The following is a 25183-nucleotide window of genomic DNA, read 5'->3' as shown; positions in this document are numbered from 1 at the left end:
ATGAAGGATATTTGCCTGACAAGTACAGTAGCTTTGGCAGTGTTTCATATCACCAAGATAACAGGAAATGACAGGGTGCACAAAATCCAGCAATAAAACAAGGAATTTTAGTTATACTACAAAGACAATCCCTCAAAGTGAAAAATGACCAATTAATTTACTCTGCACATGATTCACATAAATTTCATCATAGAAATGATGAAATAGTTTGTCTTTTGCATGAGATTTGGTTGCTACGAGGACATGGGGTACTGTACCGACCACAATTCATCATGGCGCTATGGTCACAGATACAGTATTAGATATAGTGGACTGACAGACTCTGTCATGTCTACGATATCAAATGGTGAGCATTCCACCAAGTTTAGAAGAAAGCAGTAGATTACACTGAGGCAAGGGGTAGGGTGAGCGAGTCAATCAGAGGAAACCTGTCGTAAAATGAACAATTCATCGATGATAAATGCACAGAACAAGATAAAGGACATGGATGTAAGCAATACTTACTTTTCAACAGCTTTCATATTCGGTGCTGCTATTCTTTGTATCGTTGATTGCATGTTGTTAATTTCTGTTGTTAGTTTGTCATTCATTTCTTTTACCTCTTCATGCGTATCACACTAAACAGAAACATATAGCACATATACACGTAACTTGCACAAACACACACTGATCACTTGATAGCCAAATGAAATTTAGAAAATTGGATAGATAAGCCTCTATGAACACAAAAATATTATAAAGAGCATTACAATTTGCATAAATTTATATTGAAGGCAATTAAACTTTCCCATTATTATGCAAAGTGGCGGACAGTGACTCACATCTTCTTCATGCTTTTCATCAAGTATAATATAATTTTGTTGAAAGTGACAGAATATGGATGTAATCATTATAACTGATTCAATCATGTGAAGTTGTATATAGGTAAACAAACTACTATGGAACCCGTTCAATCTTGTGAAATTGTTACAATATGCAAACAAAGAATTGAAATGAAATTTACATATTTTATGAATAAGTAACTGGTAGACTGTAGACGATTGCTTACCTCTTTGAGTTCATCTCTGAGGTGCTTATAATTTATGATAATGTTCGCTTCTTTGGCATAGATTGTCTTGGCCCCTTGACTGCTCATACTATCCATTCCAGTGACACTGTCACTCGGCTCAACCTGACTCGATGACTGTTGATATTAAGGTAACAATAAAATAGGGCTTACATTTTTATTTTCAAGTCAACATTGCATCGCATCAGCACAAGGAGGATATAACTGACATTTTGGTTGAAATCACTCTCCTGAAGAAAATGACCTCGGCTAAAATTCACAGAAAGTAAAAGCCTAGTGTAAAACCATTATCGAATATTTATCAAAACACATTTCACATTAATATTAAGGCTGCAATTATTACAAAATTACATTTTTCAAGCGCACCTGCTAAATACTGAAATGTTGCAGATATGACCCTATTCTAGTGAGTTGACATTTTTGCCTGTTAATGATTAACACCGGACACAAAGAACATAATAAATACAGCAGTTTGATAGAAAGTGACAGACAGAGGAAGCGCGGTACTCTGACCTATTTACCACTTCCCACTTACATAAATCTAACCTTGCCACTGACTGGAAGATGGCTCTACTTAAACAGTTGCACATGACACGTTGAAGAACATCTTTCATCGCATTTATTTTCAAAATGCATTTGACATCCAAATTTACTGATTGTAAGGAGATTTGGTCAAGCTCTGATATCAATGGCAGAAAGTTAAAAATGAAGAATAATTGCAGACTTCCGACTGGCATGCAGGTCCTGTATCTAACAAGTCATTGACAATGACATAGTCCCCACTTGTAATAGGAGTATTAGTCTTGAGGGGGCAGGGAAATGAGGTCATTAAGAAGTATCACTAAAGTGTATATGTTCAGATCTATGGACACATAGGTCTATGTCATTGTTCCCAATTTGAAACAAGAGGCATGTCTAAGTTATGGTTCTAAATCGGGAAAAAAGATCAAACCTCTAGCTGTATTGGCCAGCCAAGAAAAACATATGTGCATAATAAATGAGGTACAAGATGTGACATCTTAAGGTCTATTATCCTATCAAAATTGAAGCGTAAAGAACTTGTGATTACTGAGTTATGCATATATATGCATATTCAAGGTCAAAGGTCATCAAGGTCACGTGACATTTTGAAAAAAAACATTGTATTGCTAATTAATCCATATATGCCAAATTCAGACCTCTAGCTCTATTGGCTTGCCCACAATTATATATGGGCATAATTAACGAGGTAAAGCATGTGTTGTCATAAGGTCTCCCATCCTACTAAATATAAAGGACATAGCACTTGTGGTTACTTATTTATTGACATAATCGTGTATTTTAGGTTAAAGGTTATCGAGGTCACATGACATTTTGTAAAAAAATTTCTATCCTATAGTCTATCCCTATATACTAAAAATCATACATTTACCTCTATTGGCTTGTTCAAAATTAGATATGCACATAATGAATGAGGTACAATATGTGGCGTCATAAGGTGTCCCATCATACCAAATATGAAGGTGTAGCACTTGTGGTTCCTGAGTTATGGACAAATATGTATATTTGGGGTCAAAGGTCACCGAGGTCACGTGACATTTTGTCAAAAAAATTGTATTGCTAAGTTATCCCTACATACCAAAAATCAGACCTCTAGCTCTATTGGCTCGCTCAAAATTAGATATGCACATAATTAATGAGGAACAATATGTGGCGTCATAAGGTGTCCCATCATACCATATATGAAGGGTGTAGCACTTGTGGTTACTGAGTTATGGACAAATATGTATATTTGAGGTCAAAGGTCACCAAGGTCACGTGACATTTTGTCAAAAAATTGTATTGCTAAGTTATGCCTATATACCAAAAATCAGACCTCTGGCTCTATTCACTCACTCAAAATTAGATATGTGCATAATTAATGAGGTACAATATGTCCAGTGGTCGCGTTTGACGCATAATTGTGCGTATTTGACGCAAATAGCAAGCTTGTGGACGCAGTTTTGATGGCATCTGCGTCCAATGGGACGCATTAGCTTCCATGGGGGTACCAACAACTGCACGTGTGAATATACAAAGACGGCCGGCCGCGAGGGTGATTGACAGTTACCAGTGGTAACGCTTTCACTAAAATAAACATGAAACAATTTGTAGCGTATCGAGTTTAATCAAAACCGTCGCATCGTCTCCGTGATGATTTTGATTGATAAGAGCTGCGACACGTTTCGTTGTTTCCCTTTTTCTCATTGGTTGACAATTTTGACACTTTCTAAAATGAAATCCTAAAACGGTTGCGAAATTTCAAATATCAATCACTCATTACAGTGTGATCACACCGTTTGTACGTCGTCGTCCTCAGCATACATGATGTCTCGTAAACAGTCAACCCTGTTCCGGTTCAAATTCACAAACTCCGGTTCATCAGGTGACAAATGTTCAACAGCTGGTCGCGAAACGGGAGAAACTTGTGATGAAACTACTGCGACTCCGAGTGAGGTTCGTCAGCCAGAAACTTCAAGTATTGCCGCAGCCGTTGAACACGGTAATGTGACTCCCGACTCGAGCACTACGCCAGCTAAATCAAGAAAGCGAAAATATAGATCGGAGTGGGAGAGGGAATTTCCATGGCTACTGAACAAGACCGCCGTTATTGACGGGAAAAGTGAAGACAGGATGTTTTGTTCACTGTGCAAAAGTAGTGGCAAAAAAATTCCTTTACTAGTGCCGTAGGATGTAGCGACATGCAACGCTCAGCTTTAGTACGTCATTCTGGACACACCGATCATATCGACGCAGTGAAACACAAGCCACTTCAGTCAAGTATGAAAAAGACCGTGGAAATAAATCAAGGAAAACAGAAAGATTCACATGCGGCAATGCTTCGAACAGTATATTTTATGGCTAAGAAGGAATTACCAGATGATATGTTTTCATCTTTGCTTGAGCTACAAAACGAAAATAAGTGTCAAGCGCTTTCAGACGGCCAATACTACAAACACCACGAAAGTGTGAGGGAGATGCAAGCCGCGATTGCCAAAGTTTTGCAGACAGAACTTGATAAAGAGATTGCTGCAAGTCCCGTCATTTCGGTCATCGTGGATGAAACCGTAAATATTACGGTCAATAAGAAACTTATCATATTTATTCGCATAGTAAAGAACGGAGAAGCTAAAACAGTGTTTTCGGAAATGTAACAATTACAGCAGGCAATGCTGAAACGGTGACTGAGGCGATATTACAACAGTTTGAGCGCATGAATATTTCGAAATACAAAGTAGTTGGACTTGGATCAGACGGTGCGTCTGTAATGACCGGACGTCTCAACGGAGTCGGAGTACGCCTTCAGCGTGTAAACCCGTTCATGTTACAGGTGCATTGCGCTGCTCATCGAGTTGCACTCGTGTCGTCCGATGCTGCGAAGGGTGTTGAAGCAGTCGCCAAATATAGAAATACAGTTAATACGGTATATAATTACTTTGAATATTCCGCTGCTCGTTACGAGCGATTGCGCGAACTCAACAAAGCCCTCGATGTCAGCGATTTCTTGAGTTTAAAGCAGCCATGTTCAGTTAGATGGCTGTCATTGTCACGGGCTGTAAAGTCAATTGAAAGCAATTGGCCTGCTTTAGTGCTAGAGTTGGAGGAGGATGCAAGAAAAAATCCCACGGCAGAAGGCTTGTTAAGACTGATCAAACCTTACTCATTCATTGCGTTGACCTACACGCTCACAGACGTCCTGCTAATTATGGACCGATTGAACTTAGTATTTCAACGAGAGAGTGTTAATTTGTCGAGAGTGCAGCCAATGGTTGGCACAACTATTGCGGCACTTCGCGATCTCCTCGATGAGCCGATGTCTGGCGACAGTGAACGACGTTTCAATCAGGAATTTCAACAGAACAACCGCACGATTCGTGGAATACAAGTAACATATGCTGCGGCTGCAAATATAACCGCTCACAACTGTGTGAGACAATCGTTTATCGAACATTTGATATCGAGACTAGAGGATCGTTTCCCTAACAACGCGTTAGATCTGCTGAGTAGCTTCGATAAGGTGTTTAATGTGAGTCTTTACCCTGATGACGACGAACGTCTTCGAGACTATGCAACTGAAAGTCTTGAACGACTTTCAGTGTTTTACGGGCAGCCGAAACAGGACGCGACGGGAGTTGAGGTAGAGCCATTACTGAATTGCGGCAATCTATGCAATGAGTTCGTCGCAGTCAAGCGTACGCTTCGGGGTCATGGAGTTCGTTCTTTTGAGGATGCCTGCCGTGTGCTCACAACCGATTATGCCGACATATTTCCCGATTACGCAGTTCTCGCGTCAATAGCATTGGTTATCCCTGTTACAAGTGTACCGTGTGAAAGGGGTTTTAGTACCCAGAATCGTATAAAATGTGCTCGACGCAGCCGTCTCTCCGATGATCATGTCGATGATTTAATGCTAATAAGCATACACGGTCCAGCACTACAGGACTTCGATATCAATCAAGCTATAGCCATATTTAACGAAAAGAAACGAAGAAGTAAAAAAATACTGAGATAAATTACTTGCAAGATTCGAACTGTTAATTTTGCACATTAAACACGTTGAACGTTTGTTACCATGAACAACTGGTGATTGACCTTATCGTGATGACCTTTACGACGTGAGAAACTGTTCAAGAACAACTTCACCAAAGTGAGTCTAGTTAATATGCAAATTAGTCAGGACGCAATCAAAATAGCAATGGACGCATATTTTGGCAACATTGCGTCCCCAGGGACGCAGAACTGCGAAGTAAGTGCGACCACTGTATGTGGCGTCATAAGTTGTCCCATCATACCAAATATGAAGGGTGTAGCATTTTGTGGTTACCGAGTTTTGGACAAATATGTATATTTGAGGTCAAAGGTCATTGAGGTCACATTACATTTTTTCAAAATAATTGTATTGCTAAGTTATCCCTATATACCAAAAATCAGACCTCTAGCTCTTTTGGCTCGCTCAAAATTACATATGCGCATAATTAACGAGGTACAATATGTGGCGTCATAAGGTGTCCCATCATACCAAATATGAAGAGTGTAGCACTTGTGGTTACTGAGTTATGCACAAATATGTATATTTGAGGTCAAAGGTCATTGAGATCACTTGACATTTTGTCAAAAAAATTGTATTGCTAAGTTATCCCTACATACCAAAAATCAGACCTCTGGCTCTATTGGCTCGCTCAAATTAGATATGCACATAATTAATGAGGTACAATATGTGGTGTCATAAGGTGTCCCATCATACCAAATATGAAGGGTGTAGCATTAGTGATTACTGAGTTATGGACAAATATGTATATTTGAGGTTAAAGGTCACCAAGGTCACGTGACATTTTGTCAAAAAAATTGTATTGCTAAGTTATCCATATATACCAAAAATCAGACCTCTAGCTCTATTGGCTCGCTCAAAATTAGATATGCACATAATTAATGAGGTACAATATGTGGCGTCATAGGGTGTCCCATCATACCATAATTACCACTTGTGGTTACTGAGTTATGGACAAATATGTATATTCGAGGTCAAAGGTCACCAAGGTCACATGACATTTTGTCAAAGTGTCTGAGATATCTGCGTGAACGGATGGACTCACGGACTGACATGACCCAATCTATGAGCCCCCTGGACTTTATCTGTGGGGACTAAAAACTGTGTCACTGCATCCTTTTTGCAATATGAATACGATGAGAAACTAAATTTTTATTTATCTTGGCCTTATACATGGGAGCCTATGTACTGCCTTATACATGGGAGTCTATGGACTGCCTTATACATGGGAGTCTATGGACTTCCTTATACATGGGAGTCTATGGACTGCCTTATACATGGGAGTCTATGGACTGCCTTATACATGGGAGTCTATGGTCTGCCTTATACATGGAGTCTATGGACTGCCCTATACATAGGAGTCTATGGTCTGCCTTATACATGGGAGTCTATGGTCTGCCTTATACATGGGAGTCTATGGAGGTGAAAACTAAAAAGTCCTCTACCACGGCCAAATTTGATCGCATTGTGAAACAAATCGACGTCCATCTGTATGAAGTATGGTACTATCCTTGTACCAAGTTTGAACGAAATCGCTCCAGGCGTCTCTGAGATATCTGCGTGAACGGACGGACGCACGGACGGACGGACGCACGGACATGACCAAACCTATAAGTCCCCCCGGACGGTGTCCGTGGGGACTAATAAACCATTTATTTTATTTACTCCGATCAGTAAGAGCATGAACAAAGGAGAGAAAATGATAGAGAAAACAGTGTGAAAATCTCAGTAATACTTTATGGTCGCCTGTGCTTATACATGGGAATCTATGGACTGCCTTATACATGGGGTCTATGGAGGTGAAACTAGTGTGAAAATCTCAGTAATACTTTATGGGTCGCCTGTGCTTATACATGGGAGTCTATGGACTGCCTTATACATGGGGTCTATGGAGGTGAAAACTAAAAAGTCCTCTAACATGGCCAAATTTGATCGCATTGTGAAACAAATCGACGTGCATCTGTATGAGGTAGGGTACTATCATTGAACCAAGTTTGAACAAAATCGCTCCAGGCGTCTATGAGATATCTGCGTGAACGGACGGACGCACAGACGCACGCACACACGGATGGACGCACGGACATGACCAAACCTATAAGTCCCCCCGGACGGTGTCCGTGGGGACTAAAAAGTTACACACCATTAATCTTCTGTTATTGGGACAGTAAATCGCAATCAAACAGATATAGAATACATCACTGTAAAATGCTGATTTGCTCATTTTACATTCTGAGGAGTAGCCACAATTTGACTTGATGTATCCACTTGAATACAGACTCAGATAATGAGCAAGATCATACTAGAAATTGTATCTTCGTATTTACTGTTTGCATCACAGACAGCAAACACTTATTGGCTAGCTTATTTTGCTCTTGGGGCAATTCCACTTGATGGCTGATGCTTATGATGTAAGCTGGGGAGGTCCGCATTTATCTTTTATAGTCCAGTGCCTTGTTATTGGTTTCCTGTTCCCAGACCTCCTTCAAACTTCCAAGATATCATTTTGTATCAAAGCCACAGGAAATCCCTCAAACCATCTAACAGACAAACTGATTTACTTCATCACTAGCTTGTATACCTTTGTCTAGATATTTTATACAAGTTTGTTCAGTTGAAAAAATTTTCATCACATATTCACTTTCACGTTACCCCAACCACGAAAGTTAGAACCAAAATTAGCAAAATCTAAATGGTGTGAAAATTCAATACTATCATGTTAAGTACAAACTCCTCATAACTAACTTAAATGCAACAAACAGCTTTAATGCTTCCCTATCTATTCAATCTCATTTCAGTTTTTGAACTCTGACCCCTCATAAGCTCTGACATGATGCAGATACTAACATATGCACAACATCAAGAGGGCATTGCACTGTCATGAATGTACTCTTCCTTCTGGTGTTAGTTGAATTGTTAAAACTGCTTTCCTTTCAGGTATTAGCTCAAAGTATCAAAATTAACTTACAAACCTTTAACATGTTTGTGTAAATAACATCTGACACTACAAATAGATTCAAACTTTCATAAACTAACCTCTGGGTTTAATAGATGTAGTAAACCAGAAATGACCGTACTGTACATACCTCTGCCTCCTGTGTGATGTCGTCCATGGTACCTCGTTTCATGGGCAATCGTATGTCATCCATTTTACAGGCTTTGAGTAAACTGTGTCTGTCAGCCCTCTTCTGTTCCAGCTTGGTTTCAGTGGCTGTGATTTGTTTCTGCACACCTACAGTATAACCCACACGTACAGCAGAATTGAACACTAGTAAACACTGGGATGATTTCGCAGAAATATTCGCATTACCTATGCACCATGATTAACACAATGGAAACCATGTATGTGCATACTTCTCAACAATCCATTCACTTTTTCTCTTGTCAGTTTAAACTTCTAACAACCTAACCCAGCAATTTATCAAGTTTTAGGGAAGCTGAAATCATAATTTGGACATCAGATTTGTGCACTGCAAAACCTTCAATTAGGGGAGGGGTTTGAGGTTAAATGCTTTGAGTTTTGTTTGCCATGTGCATGCTTTAATTAATATCAAAGGTTCCTTGCAGACAACAGATGAAAAAGCAAAGATATGACTTTATCTAGTATATGCATGTAAAATATGCTAATTGTGCAAATATCAGAAAGCACAGTGAAGTCGTCATATTTGATACTCACATCATGAACATACAAACATACAACCCTTTGAGTGCTTTAATTTTTCCCACCAAAATTTTAGTGCAACATTTTACAATTATTATGATTTTTCTGTAATTGCTTTGATATTTTGGATCAAATGGACATTGTGTTGTTGGCTACAGTTTATTATCAAAATTTTGGCAAAAATCTGAAAAAATTAACTGAAGTATATTTTATAAAGGCGACAAAAATTGACTTTGGCACTCAAGGATTAAGCAGGATTGACTTGGAGTGGGTATTTCATAAAACTATCAAACACTGTCCCTTTCAAGATAGAAAGGAGGTTTTTCTTGTTCTTGAACATGTAATATATGTGCAATATTGGGATAAACTGCATTATTTCCTCTGCTATGAAACTATATAATGTCCTCCACTATGAACCTATATGCAATCATACATGAGGTTACTCATTGTGGAGAAAAAAAAAAAGTTAACTGAGAAATGCTTTACCCGTTATTTCTTTATTACAAGTGTTAAGCTTCTTTCTGATTTCTTCTATTTCACCATTTTTGTCATCCATTTCTGATTTCTTGGTTGTTTTTGAGAATTTCAACTTGGTCATGGTTTCAGAATCTTGGTCAATTATCTGCATCACAAACAGAGGCATGATCATTGAGGAGTTCTATCATGGACACAGTGAAGACTGCCCATTGTGTTGCTCTCCCTACTACAGAACAAACACACACCCCATGTTATTATAAGTCAGTCAACAAAAGCACAAATTGTTGTCGAGCTAAAACGAGACGTTGTCCAGTAGCCTTGCATTAATATTTCTTGTTAGCGTCCATTGAATTAACTGAACGACACCGTATATTGGTAAAGCCACAAGTGAGGCTACTAACTGAATTACAGAGAACACTTTGCACTATTTCAGTAATATTTCTGAAAAAAGGCTGTAATGATTGAAAGGTGTCTATATTTCTGCACAAAAAAATAGCTGTCAGTATACATATCTTATTGAAATGAAAATTCTGTCAGTCTGAAGAAACAGTCCAGCTTTGTGGAAAATTTTAATTGCCCATCTACAGAATGCATATTTTTGGTAGTCTCTACAAGTAGTCCAAGTTCATGAACATTTCAAAACAACATGCTTTCTTTCAATCTTCAAGATGATGGCAAAAAGATATCGTTACCTTCATCTGTTTCGTCTCCTCATCTTTTAACTTCTTCAATTCCTTCTCATCATGTTCAATCTGTTTGGTCCATTTCTTGACATTTGCTGGGTGAAAAAAAATTGCAGATTATGAAAAATGGCTTTTATTTTTCATAAAAATTAATGTATACGGTAAAAGCAGAAGCCTTTCGATACTCATCTTTTTGTAAAATACTTGTCTTACTGTGGTTTTTACGACTTATCCGGACACCAAACTTGCTAATTACCCAGCAACTTCGCTGATGATATCGAGACTTGATCGGTAATTACCAAAGCACTTTGGTAATTCACCTCAAACTTGATACTTGATCTGGCTGCATGAGTGCTCCATGGGGTACACAATGTGTATACAAAGTCACTGATAAGTATCATACTAGTGCCATAAACTAATTTGTGACCAGAGGTTGGCATTCCTGAACATCATTCCTCAGTAAAACCAACATATGTACATGTGTGCTGTTCATCCGTGTTACATGTAAAACTCAACTTCGGAGAGGAGAGGTTACGAGAGTATAATGGGTCGGTAGGGTTTGTTAAATTACTTTTCAGAGCAGAAAAACTATTACTAACATTAAAACAAGGGGACATTGGAATTACATTGGAATTCAATTAACATTCTGTAACATTGGAATTCCTGTTACAGTATTGTGAGGAAAATCCTACATTATCCAGTTTATTTATAATCCTATGACCCTCCGTCTCCGTCACCTAGAATAGTCCCACTCCGCGCATCCGCCATTGGTTTTCCTCCCATAAAACCTGCAGTTTCATTCGTTTGAAGCAATTATAGCAATTATCCTTTCATCTGTGAAGAGTTTTTACCGGTGACTATTACAACTTTCACTGCCAGTTGTTGTTTTCATAAGATGCAGACCATTTGATACTGAGTAGAGTTGCTTTTACGTGCAGGCATTGCAGATGCCACTTCACACTTCACACTGTGCTGTTGATTGGCAAAGTACAAGACGTCTTTGTTTCACTTTTTTTTATTTCAAGATATGATTCATGTGAAAATTTTACCAAATGTCACTGATGGGATTGTGTTTTCAATATCATTTGATGCAGGGATATGAAATACTGTGTCAGTTTAGCTCGTACTCATTGCTGAGTTTTGCTGCCTTTTTGCAATGGTTGTCTACCAGCATAAATGTGATTGAGGAATGCCAGTTCATGGAGATAGAGAGATTGAAAATCTTTTCTGTATTCTAGCTTCCTTTACAATTTCTTCATGTGTAAGTCGATTTAGGAAAGTGATTGAAAGTTTGAGTGGTGTTCAATAATTGTGCCTAAATCAGCACGAATTGAGCGGAAAAGTATTTAAGTAGGACTGTTCAATCAAACATGATGTCCATTGAAGTTACAGAAATATTTTTGGTGTAGTGGGCAGGTTTACTGCAATGCAAGTTGTATTTGTCCTGTGCCATATTCATCACTTTGTTCAGCAATTTTTTGTATGGGTGTACTGTTGAAAACTTTTGAGTGCAAACTCATGTCTCAAATTGGTTTATGCTATCACTGCATGCACTGTAGTTGTCGGCGTCTGTGTTTACACTTTGCCACCCATGGAGTTACTGCAGCAAGATCAAGTATCAACTTTCAGGTGAATTACCAAAGTGCTTTGGTAATTACTGATCAAAGTCTCAATATCATCAGCGAAGTTGCTGGGTAATTAGCAAGTTTGGTGTCCGGATAAGTCGTAAAACCACATTAAAAAAGAATTAGAACTGTGAAATCAAAGCAAATTTATTTTGTGTTTTGATGTGTCCTTACCATCTGTATCTCTTGACCTCTCGTAGTCCAGCTGATTTTGAAGTCTTGATTTCTGGTTTTCAAATTCTAACCTCTTCTTGGCTCTCTCCTGCTGTGTTCGCAGTTCTTTCTCTTCATACTGCCTGATGTTTTCAACTCCTATCGCCATGCAGAAGTCTGCAAAAACCTGGAATAGGAAGCACACACACATTAATTACAGACAGTACAGTATCCATTGCAATATCCTGTAACTTATACGTCAGCCCAAAATAGGCCATCTGACCTGCATAGCAAGATCAACTTCTGGGGACATTTCACGAAGTTTATTGTGTCATGTATGTATTCACTCAACTTAGGAACAACCACACAACTTAAGAGGCAAAAACAGAGTTCTCATTGTTTCAGTATCACCCAGTGTGCTCCTGTCAACTTTGAATGCATGAACCATTGATAGGTATAGTTCCATTGATGGAGAGAAGTTTGGCTGCCACATTCACGACATTGCATTAAAAGGAACCACAGTACACAGACACTGACAAATGCAGAACCTATTTTTACACTAATCTAACACAACAGAAAATGACCATGAGTGCATGTTGAGGTTTGTGAGACTGAAATGATGTGGCATTGTTTCTTTGTAAAGCCATATCAACACATTCTTATTCTGTAGTTTATGCTAACACTGTGATGGTTGGATAACAAGTAACTGCAAAAGTTGCTTTTGTTTTATGTCAGATGTGAATTACGACTCACTTCATCTTCCACTTTATTCATTTTGGTTCTGGTTTTCTGGATGACTTCAGCTCTCTGTGTGATTTGTTCTTCAATGGCTTCCATTCTTGGCTGTCGAGGTATAAAAATGTTAATTTACAGTTGCCAAAATGGTTTCAATTATTCCTGTTTTGTGTTGAATTTTGTAGAACGCAGCTTATGCCCAAGGCATTTCTAACAATACAAGATATCCAGATTTAAAATGACAATAGTACCATATGATATGAAATTTCAAAAATAAATATCTAGTTTTTTGTTAAGACTAATATGATAGGCATTCAATTGATATTTAAACATATCAAATCAAATCAAACTTGTTGAAGATAGTCTATTATGATTGAGTACTCTTTGACTAAATTCAGTCAGACATTTGTGAGTTGCAGACCCCGAAGTTGGAGAAGTATGATAATGTTACACCAGAGTAATTCCATTGACATTGGTTGGCAGATTAACTTCTTGACTACATATGCCGCTCAGCATGAAAAACACAGAATCAGCATGAACACAATATGAGGGGCATGATGATATCATAAAATACCAGACAACACAGGGACAAACAAACTGAAAAGATTGAAAGTGTGTACATCCTGTGTTTACATGCATTTGGAACTTTACAGAACATGTATAACAGTATGCTGCACGTCTCATAAAGATGATGTGACTGCCAATTGACAGAAGAGATGATTAAACTTACTTCATATCCTTCCAGATCTCTCTCAAATTTTTCCTTGGCCTTCTGATTGTTCACCAATGTTTTATTTTTCTGCATGAAAAGAGAGTATTTCTTAAGCAAGACTGGTACTGAGAAACGTGAAAACTACAAAAATAGTGCATTCCCATTTTCAGCCTAGGTTGAGTTTGACTAAAGCGCAGTCACTACTGATAAGATACAGGATGTTTGATACTCAATAAGCTTCTTCCTTCCTGACTTTACCATGTCTTGCCTACTGAAGGGAACGATGTGATTCAAACTGTGACATATATCCCAATCACTTTTGGATATAGTTTGAGTTGCAAACAAAAGCCAAAAAGCCCTGTTAATTCACAACTTGTTTTGATGCGCACACTGAGTATATTTTGAGTTGCATTAAGACAGCCAGAAGCCCTGCTAACTTACGGTGTTCTCTCGGTCGCTTATGGAATACTTCAATCTGGTCTCCAGACCACTGATCTGAGACTTGATCGTGTTCAACTCCGACTCTTTTCTCTTTATTTTCTGCAGTTCCTTGGACTCGTTTGTCAGGGCATTCTTCTGCATCTTCAGTTTATTCAGACTCTTTTCGTCCCATCTCCTAGCCTTGGCTTTCAAGTCACTGTCAGTGGAGACCAGATATCAAGTATACGGTTGATGAAAATTTTCAAGTATTCATTGTACAGAGTCTGATTGTCAGATTTGTGAGAGTAGGTTTCAACACAGAGAGTTACAAACCATGTGGTTTATATGACTCCTCGTCCACAAAAATATGCTGAAAACACTGCAGCATAATCTTTCTGCTTTTAGCATTTCATCTTGCTCTGGCAATAACAAAAAGGTTAATATATCTAAATGTTCCAGATGTCACCTATCGAACACTTTCTGAAGGAAGGAATATATTTACAGAAAAGAATGTACTATCGATTACCATACTTCAAGCAGTCCCATCAAAATCAAACCTGTGCTACAATGCAAAAGCAGCAAAATTAAGACAACACCAGATGCTGAACCTGTTCTAGCTTTATGGAGTCTGTCTAAATTCATAAACAAATGGATTTAGACAGAGTCATAACATATGGATTATATTCTACCATGGTGCTGCAACAACTTGACCTGTCTAATCTGTAACCTGCGGATACTTTGATTTGAACAAAGCATGCCTGTATCACTTTAAGAGGTAAATGAGCTAGGACATTAGCACAGACATACGATGCACTGTATACCCCAGCAGCAGGTACTTTGTACACTAGAAATTTGACATGTTGAGCTCCTGCTCATGATCTAAAAATATTTTCTCCCCATGAATGATGAAGATGATTATCTTCTATACGCTTTCTCACTTCCAAAGCCACCTATTGATGATGATATGCCACTCTATATTAAAACACTTTTGAAGACATAGCTCGAGTAGAGCTGACTGTGTACCTTGCACCTCCAGAAATAATTCCACTCTTCTGGAACATGGTTCCATCCAAGGCAACAGCTTTGTGTCTTTCAGCACCACCAAATGCCACCTTCCTTGCATCTTCTACTGTCTCACAGACCAATGAGTTGCCACAGGCATACTGGAGTGCCTTCTTCACCGGTGGTGGGTCAAAACGTATCACGTCTATTACAAGCTTGACACCTCGAGGTTCTCGGATCTCTCTGAGAAAGGGTAGACATTGAAACAAGTTAGGTGTAATATTGGAGACTGTAAGGGAATCTGTTTAATTTTAGCAAGCCACAAGATAGACTGACAATCTGTTCACAAATATTGATTGGCTGATTCCCTTTCAAAAATTTCATCCAATAGAGAGGCTGCATCCTCCGTGAATTATTTCCCTTGGTCACCTATCAATGACAATATGCGATGGTTATGAGTTTCACCTTGACACTAACAGTGTTTGGCCAGAAACCAGCGTTACCCATGGCGATTGATGACCAATTTACAGGGCAATGGGGTGAACAGATTAAACCTTTCCAGCACCATTCTAGTTATCTTTATGTTTAATATTTTGGAGGAATGATTCAATACAGGAAATTAAATGCAGTTGAAGGAGAGCATGTGTACAAATTCAAATGAATCTCTCAAGTTAGGAACTCACCTGAGTTTTTCATTGGTGGGCCTGACTTCAATGAAGTCCAGTGGCAAGAAAGTTTCAGGATCAGCTCTCTGTTCCTTCATGTACTGAATACAATCTCTGGCAGTCTTCTCAGAGTCAACAATGATGGCGTCAATGTTTTTTCCAAGTACCTTAGTGACTGAAATCTGGTATTTCTTTTGACTTGGCTCGCAAAGGTCAATCAGTCTTCCAAGCTGTGGAAAAGAAATTTTATGTCATCACGGAGGCCACCTCTCTTTAACGTCATGTTCTTTTTCTCTGGCTTTCCTCAGGAAAAAGAAATAACTACCCATCTGCCTGCCTAGACTAGAGGAGATAAATTTTTGGCAGGGCAGTTGATATTTTACAGTTACTTACCCAACAGAAGGTGGAAGTAATTTTAGATCTTTGGTTTGCTGAGATCACAGGCAAGCTTCACCAGGTATTCAGTATGTAAGATACAATTATTTTGATTGAGCAGGAAACTTTAAAAGTGAGAGTAGTCAAACGTGTCTGGTGCATATTTTTTTAAGGGCAAGTAAACTGTAATTATCAAATGTAATTATCAAATCAAATGATAATTATTAATAAGTTGACCTACCACGCCAGGAAATAGTCTTTTAAGATTTTCCAAGAGTTCAGCTTTCTTTGTGTGCCTGACACTTTCATGTTTGTCCACCTTGGCTTGGCCTAACTGTTCCATGACAGACTGCAACTCTTTGTTGATTTCTCTGTATCTGTCGCTGGATGATCGAACTTCCTCTTCAAGTCGGTCTCGTAAAATTTTCTGCTCTTTCACTGATCCCTCACTTGTTCTGAAAACAGAAACATGAGGCCGGTTTACATTTTAATATACTCTTATCTTTGAGAAAACGAAAGCAGTACAACCAATGCGAGTTCTCTATCACTCTTTGTTGTTCTTTGACATCATTTTTCAAAAAGGTTACCTGACAATACTATTACAGAGATCATTCTAGCAAATTCTCTCAGGCCCATAAATCTATAGGCAATAATGGCAATAATGGATCAATTGAAATCAAAGAAGAATAATGAACATTTCTCATTCCCAGGAACTGGCCATGGAGCAATGGTATTTGGTGACTGTGATGTGTATGAATGTGGTGGTTGGAAGTACTACACGGTAACTATTCTCATTCTGAAGACTGTGATGTGTATGAATGTGGTGGTTGGAAGTACTGGACGGTAACTATTCTCATTCTGAAGACTGTGATGTGTATGAATGTGGTGGTTGGAAGTACTAGACGGTAACTATTCTCATTCTGAAGACTGTGATGTGTATGAATGTGGTGGTTGGAAGTACTAGACGGTAACTATTCTCATTCTGAAGACTGTGATGTGTATGAATGTGGTGGTTGGAAGTACTAGACGGTAACTATTCTCATTCTGAAGACTGTGATGTGTATGAATGTGGTGGTTGGAAGTACTGGACGGTAACTATTCTCATTCTGAAGACTGTGATGTGTATGAATGTGGTGGTTGGAAGTACTAGACGGTAACTATTCTCATTCTGAAGACTGTGATGTGTATGAATGTGGTGGTTGGAAGTACTAGACGGTAACTATTCTCATTCTGAAGACTGTGATGTGTATGAATGTGGTGGTTGGAAGTACTGGACGGTAACTATTCTCATTCTGAAGACTGTGATGTGTATGAATGTGGTGGTTGGAAGTACTAGACGGTAACTATTCTCATTCTGAAGACTGTGATGTGTATGAATGTGGTGGTTGGAAGTACTAGACGGTAACTATTCTCATTCTGAAGACTGTGATGTGTATGAATGTGGTGGTTGGAAGTACTACACGGTAACTATTCTCATTCTGAAGACTGTGATGTGTATGAATGTGGTGGTTGGAAGTACTAGATGGTAACTATTCTCATTCCCATGATCCGGTCATGGAGCAATGGTATTTGGTGACTGTGATGTGTATGAATGTGGTGGTTGGAAGTACTAGACGGTAACTATTCTCATTCTGAAGACTGCAGACTATGTTGTAGTATAAATAAACATTAACATGGGGAGTTTCTTTGTATAAATAAACATTAACATGGGGAGTTTCTTTGTATTTATTTGCAATTAAAAGCATCATAAGACAAGACCTGATCTCTACCATAGTTTGAAACAGTCTAGTTTTCTACAGGCTGTGAAATTTGCTGACAGTATCATCTGCAATCCATTTTGAATTCCTAATACCACTTGATACAAACATCAAGTCAGTTGAATGAAGAAAAACTTTGAAATAAAGAAACTGAATTTATGGTAATCAGTCAATACAACTTACCTGATGTAATCATTAAGTTTATCCAATCTTTTCTGGTTTTCCTCACTGAATAAAGAGACAAGATAGTGATAATATGATTTTCAAACACTGAAATGACACCACTGATGACTGCAACAAAAACTATTTTTGAATATCAATAGGTATTCTTTTCAACATTACTATCATAATGCAATTTGTGTGACCTGAACATTTGTCTTCTTCTAGGTTCTCAAATATATTTGGTTCATTTATCCTAATAGTCGAAACAGGAACTAATGCTGTCTCCTTTGTAAATAAATTTATTTTGATCAGTACCGTCGCGAAATTTGAAAAAAAAAAAGTAATTTATCAGTAATGTAGTTGAAGAGGCCGTTTGCATTTAATGAAGCAATATCACATAAACACTACGACTGTCACACTGGAGCAAGCGAAGCAATGTGTATGGTACTTACATTTCATGTTCTTTTTGTTTGATTTTGGCGAGCAGTTCATTCTTCCGATGTTTTTCACTTTCCAGTCTATCTTGGTCAGATTTCTGTTCTCTGTTGAGTTTCTCTAATTCTTGCAAGTACTGTGCTGCCTGGGCACCAGCTACCTCTTTCAGCCTGTGGTATTCTTTAACCTGCAAATGTGATGGGACAAATATTAAAAACTACAGTTCACAGGTGTCACATCTCAATAGCTTTTGCAATAATTTTATACTTTCGTCTTGTTTTCTGTTTCAGGAAAGAACCATGTTTACCTTTACACTTCAGTTAGAGAAATTGGCTTGCATGACTTGAACAAGTTAAAATTTAATTTATTTAAAATGTTTAACAGAGAGTGGTGACCAAGAATCTATGACAATGCACATGCAACATACTTAAACTTTGCAATAAAGGCACCAACAACCATTTGACTCAATGAATGGTTACATGATAGAGTTTTTAGTTCAGTGACCTTGAACAAATACAAAATACTGTACCTGTGACTCTTCAAGCAGCAAATCTCGACCTTGACTCTGACTTTCTTCTTCAATCCTCTCTTCAAAGTCAGCACGCCTTTTTTCAACTTCTGCCAGATCTCGTTCCAGCTCACGGATTTCTCCTTGGTGTGACTCATGAGCCTTTTTGGCAGACTTCAGAGATTTCCTACAAGATAAATAAGGTATAGACAAAGCAATCAAAGCGTCTCCTCTGAATCTTACAAGTGTGTCATTAATCTAAAAAAAAGGTTCATACATACCTGTGCTCTCCCTGACCTTTCGAAATTGTTAGTAAATTTACGAATTTGGTTCAAAATAAATTAGTAAGCACAAATTATGTAATGCTGAGCCCGCCCATTTTCAACAAGCACTTCTGGTACTCAATAAATGATGTTAAGGGTATAGAAATGATGAATGATTTCATTTAATATAGACAAAGGAAAGTGAAAAATTCCTTTTTAGTTTTTTTTGACAATGAACACTCATATTTTGATACACATTTTCAAAAGATCCATTAAATAACACAGTACATCATGGGTCATGAGTGCTTATAACATTGAAATTTCTTCCTTGTTTCAATAAAGTGTCATTTTGGTCAACCGGCCCATGAATGTTATTCAATTAATCGATCTTCATTACACAACAACATTTTCAAGTATATTGTGACACAAATTGTAACTCCCTTTGTGTGTGTAGTCAGCGCTTTATGATTTATATATTAATATATGAAGTGGTCATTAATATTATCAGTGTTTGCACAAGTTTTAGATGCTAGAAAATCTCTGCCCTGTTTTTCATATTTGGAAAGCTCTGTTACTTTGAAAGTATGCATGCCATCCATAGGTGTTAGGTGGTGCCTCTTGGTAGCTGCAGTCATTATGCCATGTTCATCTCTAAAATTCTTTTAAAACAACCACTGATCAGAACATTTGGCAGTCTGTGGTTTCGCACAAATTTTGTCTCATTATAACAGCAAATTTAAGTACGCAAACTGAGACTTGTGATCCTGCTAATGTTTCTTAGAGACAGTTATACTTTTAAAACACTGCAGATGATCGTCATTTATTTTTTGTCTGGATAAACGTTTACGTCTTGGGACTGTGCACAGCATTGTCTTTAGATCATCAAAGAAAACTATCAGTATTCATAACATTTGCTGAGACAGTTTCTTGTGAAATATTTTGAAGGAAACCTATTAAAATTGGCAAGTTCACTGAAAAAAATTCAATCTGCAGATCGTCAAATGACAAATCTATGACAACTAAGATTTCCGGCTAAGATTTCCGGCTCGTTTCCACCTCCTTGCACAGACAAACACTTTGCGGTACGGTACATCGTTCAACCATGCGCGGTCCGGACTGCAGTTCGACTGTCTTTCCGGCTGACTGTCTTGATCTCTTCTCGGCGGTTTCATTGTTTCCAATTTTTTCATATCAGGTGCCGCATTTATGCCCAACTTTCTTTCCCAGCTGAGGATAGTATCTATCTGAAGCATTTGTAACTGCCCGCTTCCCCGCGTCCATTCGGAAAGTTGACAGCCTGTGAGTGTTTGGGTATCTCGAAACTACCCGTAGTGCATGGCATACCAGTATCTGAGTACACGACCCGGGGATCTTGAAACCTTTTCGCGCATGCTCATGTTAGCACAGGTCAAAGTCCAAAGCTATTACCATTGTCGATGCGCCGATGATAGGGGCAGAGTAGTTTTTGAAAGACGAGATATGACAGTATTTCCCCGGAATTCATAATCTTGACCGAAAATCAGGCTTCAAAAATAACACAAGCGACCTAGCGGCCGATATAGCTCCCAGGGCTCCCGCTACCTATTCGCCAATTCGCCAAATGCGATCAAAAATTCTACCTGGCTAAAAATTTTATCATTTGGCGAAACCCTAGGCGAAACGCATTTTTTTTCGATCACAAAAAAAACTGATACACCCGCTGTAGACATCGCATCATCGGCCTTTCACACTGCAAGATCGATGCCTGCAGCGATAAAAATAATGTTCCGCCGCGATCATGCGCATATGCATGCAACGCATGTATACAATTCACGTGAACTTGGTGCCCGAATAAAGACGATTGAGCCCGAAGAATCAAATAGTTGCCCGGAACGGTAATCATGGTAATAGAAATACATTATCCGATGTTTTCCGAAGGGCGGTCGGGTCAGAGTTCGGAGTTCGGGACTCTCCGACACCACGTGTCTTTGTACTTACACTTTCTGTGACCTTAGTTGTGGCATGCACACAGACCCGGGTATAAACCCAATCCCGCCCCATTCGATAATTCATCAGCATTTGAATTGAGTACTACACACTATTATGGCCTCAAATTCAGCGAAGCGAACTTTGACTGACTTTTGGGGCACTGCCGACCAGAAAAAATCAAAAGGTGAACACAGCGAACAACGGGATGATGAAGTTAGTGACAGAAAGATCGCAACGCCAACGGTACGTCGCAGATCAAGCCCGAATGGTTCCGTCGATTTAGCTGGTTGCGATTTGAGAAACAGCTTTTCATGTGCGATTGGTGTATCAAGTCTGGGAGAACTAATGTATTCACAACAGGAAAAAAACTAGCACCCCTAAAGCAGACGATTTTGTAAAACATGAATGGAGTGCGGAACACAGATTTGCTGAGTCGGCAAGAAGCAGTGCGAGAAATGAAGAGATGCCACGAGCCGCTGCCACAGCATACAATGCAGTGAAAGACGCTGTGGTCGCTACCATGCGAAATGTTTACTTCATCGCAAAAGAAGACCTCCCCAAAACGAAAGTGGAATCTGTTACAGAGCTCTGTGATGTACAGGTTTGTTCATAATTTAAGCCTTTTTTATTGTACGTTTACTATGACTTCATGGTTTGGCAAAAAGGACATGTCATCAACGTTGGAACATGGAGGTAGTACCTCCATGGTTGGAACAAGTGAATACCTCACAGCTCTACCGGAAGCGAGCACATCTTGACGTATATACGTAGGGCTACACTTTGCGCTTGAAGGTTAAATCTCAAAATGCCGAACGAATTAAAATTGTGCAACCACTGTAGGAGCGAACGTAACATGATCGTAACGTTTGTTTTGAACATGTCTCGATTGGTGACATGAATTCACGTATGTAATCTGTGTTCCGCACTTCGTTCATGTTTTACAAAATCGTCTGCTTCAGGGGTGCTAGTTTTTTCCCTTGTTTATTTTTATAGGGCTGCAAGTCGTTAGATGTACTCCGTCAAGATGACAGGGTCACATACATGCATAGTGCGAGTACTGACGAGTTTATTGATTGCATCGCTGACATTGTGGAAAGAAACGTCATTGGAAGGATGAAAGCCGCAAAATTCTATTCGCTAGAGTTAGATGAATCGACAGATATTGCTGTTTGTCAAAATTTGATGATATACATACGCGGCGTGGTGGACGGAAAGGTGGAATCTCACTTTCTGAGTGTCTCGATGCTAACCAGAGCAACATCTGAGCAGCTGCACTTGGAGGTGAAAGGTATCTTATCGAAGAAGATATCTATCAAGTCTGATATCTCTGGGCACTGATGGAGGTAGTACCATGACCGGTAGCAGGCAAGGATTGACAACGAGATTTAAGAAGGACAACCCGTTCATTCTATCACAACACTGTGCAGCCCATAAGCTAGCTTTAGCAAGTGGTCAAGCCGCGGACTGTGTGTCTTATCTTGTAAAATATCAGGCCACAGTGAATGATTTGTATAAATACTATCATTATTCACCCAAAAATCAAACCAAGTTAAGTGCTACTCAGGCTTGTCTGGGTGAAAGTCAGTTGAAGTATCAACAAGTGTTTAGCACTCGATGGTTGTCTTTTTATGATAGTGTATCAGCTATTTGTAGAACATTAGACTCTTTAATCTCAGCCCTAAAAGACGATGTTGAACAAAATAAAAACAATGCCCGTGTATCAGGACTGCTGAAAAACATAGCAAGATATGACTTTATTGCCATGTCGTTTTTCCTCCAGGATGTGCTTTCAGTACTGCACACAACATGCCTGTCTCTGCAGGCTAACAACCTCACTTTTTCAGAAGTTCTGATTACATAACTGCATGTAAAAAGGCAGTGGATGAGTTAAAATCCAGAAATGGTAGCTATTTCCAGCAGTTTCTAGACAGTGTTAGGGAGTATGAAACAGAGCTTGAAATTGAATTTCATGGTCACACAATTCCAGCCAATAAGAAACAGCGGGAGAATTTTGCTAAAAGTAGTGAGAAATTTTTGACTTTCCTATCTGATTATCTAGCCAGTAGATTTGTTGAAAATGATGATGAAATCAGCTCAGCTTTTGATATTCTGGTACCATCTAAACTACCAACAGAGGCTGATCAGATTGCAAAGTATGGTGATGTTGAGATTTCAAAGTTGGGAGAATTTTTGGGACAGATAAAACTGATGGTGATGGAAATACTGTAAATCCACCACTAAATAAAGCAAAACTCATCAGTGAGTGGTCCCTTTTCAAACACGTCATGTGTAAGTATAGAAATCAGGAGTTCACAGAATTCTGGGAATGGGGTTTAAAAACGCATGATCAAGCCTATCCTAACCTGTGTATATTAGCTACTATTTGCCTTACCTGTCCTGTAACATCTGTGAATGTTGAACGTGGTTTCTCTAGGTACAACATAATAAAAACAGCACTGAGGAATGCACTGCATACTGACAATGTCAACAATCTTATGATGATAAAAATTGAGGGACCACCCCTCACAGATTTTGATTTTGATGAGGGTTTTAAATTGTGGTGTTCAAGAAAAGACAGAAGAGTTCTAAGCCCTAAATTTATTGAAACTGTAAAAAGTAAATGTACAGATGTTGTGCAACCCAAGGTATCTGAAACTGCAAAAACTAATGCAGTTGGGGAGGAGTTGAAATATTCCCAGGAGGATGTTGAAATCATGGTAGAGACAGTAGTATCAAAGCTAACTGGGGTGTTATCAAAGTTTGGTGATACCCAACAAGATAAGTGTACAGTGATTTTTGAGTAGCATTTAGGACTGTAGTTGAATAAATATCCCAGTGAGGGTATATTCAAATGTGCGTCTTTAATTTTTCAGCCTGCATAACCGACTAGACTGACTTACTGACAGACTGACTAATGATCACTGAAAATGGCTAACTGTTTTTGAGATTGGCTAATCAAGTGGCTAAAAGTTTACTTCGGCTAGAGGGAGCCCTGAGCTCCGCTGTGTTTATGTACAGAATAACTATTTTTGACACATGTTGATGAAGAAGGTGGAAATCTTTGATAACTCAATGCAGTGGCCAGAAAAATGTGGCTAAAATAAGCTGCAAAAATACAAAATTGAAGATTTCATCATACTTTGAATATATCACATCCGATCATCCCTAAGAACATGTCAACCAAAGCTATCTGATGAGTAGTTTTTTGAGAATAAAATATTCTGACCAAAAATGGCAACAATTGCCCCCAAAAAATAAAAATTGCAGATTTCATCATAATTTCAAAATATCACACTTAGTTATACCAAATTTCAAAGCTGTTAGACCAGTACTTTTTGAGAAACGCATTTTTTGACCAAAAATGGGAAAAATTGCCCCAAAAATTCAAAATTGCAGATGTCATCATTATTTCAATAAATATCATTTAGTTCATCTATGGAAACCTGTATACCAAATTTCAAAGCTATCAGATAAGTAGTTTTGGAAATACACATTTTTTGACCAAAAATGGCAAAAATTGCCCCAAAAATACAAAATTACAGATTTCATCAGAAATTCAATATATATTACTAAGCTTATCTGTAGAAACCTGTATACCAAATTTCAAACTATCAGACCAGTACTTTTGAGAAACACATTTTTTGACCAAAAATGGAAAAAAATTGCCCCAAAATTACAAAATTGCAGATTTCATCATTATTTCCATAAATATCATTTAGTTCATCTGTAGAAACCTCTATACAAAATTTCAAAGCTATCAGATGAGTAGTTTTGGAAATACACATTTTTTGACCAAAAATGGCAAAAATTGCCCCAAAAATACAAAATTACAGATTTCATCAGAAATTCAATATACATTACTTAGTTCATCTATAGAAACCTGTATACCAAATTTCAAAACTATCAGACCAGTACTTTTTGAGAAATACATTTTTTGACCAAAAATGGCAAA

The 25183-nt window shown here is 38.4% G+C and overlaps 1 protein-coding gene across 1 annotated transcript in view; it reads right to left on the bottom strand.

Moving 5' to 3' along the window:
* Nucleotides 1-25183, bottom strand: part of LOC139135672 (structural maintenance of chromosomes protein 1A-like) — a 45168-nt gene that overhangs the window by 7982 nt on the left and 12003 nt on the right. The window contains exons 7-21 of the mRNA XM_070703226.1: nucleotides 19022-19187; nucleotides 18510-18679; nucleotides 18079-18123; nucleotides 16380-16593; nucleotides 15782-15993; nucleotides 15120-15341; nucleotides 14118-14313; nucleotides 13695-13763; nucleotides 12983-13072; nucleotides 12251-12416; nucleotides 10461-10546; nucleotides 9778-9913; nucleotides 8717-8862; nucleotides 1049-1183; nucleotides 505-617 (exon numbers count right to left, since the gene is read on the bottom strand). Coding sequence (XP_070559327.1) covers nucleotides 505-617; nucleotides 1049-1183; nucleotides 8717-8862; nucleotides 9778-9913; nucleotides 10461-10546; nucleotides 12251-12416; nucleotides 12983-13072; nucleotides 13695-13763; nucleotides 14118-14313; nucleotides 15120-15341; nucleotides 15782-15993; nucleotides 16380-16593; nucleotides 18079-18123; nucleotides 18510-18679; nucleotides 19022-19187 — 2166 coding nt within the window. The remainder of the gene's footprint in view (nucleotides 1-504; nucleotides 618-1048; nucleotides 1184-8716; nucleotides 8863-9777; nucleotides 9914-10460; nucleotides 10547-12250; nucleotides 12417-12982; nucleotides 13073-13694; nucleotides 13764-14117; nucleotides 14314-15119; nucleotides 15342-15781; nucleotides 15994-16379; nucleotides 16594-18078; nucleotides 18124-18509; nucleotides 18680-19021; nucleotides 19188-25183) is intronic.

The sequence above is a fragment of the Ptychodera flava genome, chromosome 6 (genome assembly GCF_041260155.1).
Source record: "Ptychodera flava strain L36383 chromosome 6, AS_Pfla_20210202, whole genome shotgun sequence".
Taxonomy (NCBI): Eukaryota; Metazoa; Hemichordata; class Enteropneusta; family Ptychoderidae; genus Ptychodera; species Ptychodera flava.
The sequence above is the reverse complement of the archived record's forward strand: the minus strand, read 5'-3'. Positions and strand labels throughout refer to the sequence as shown.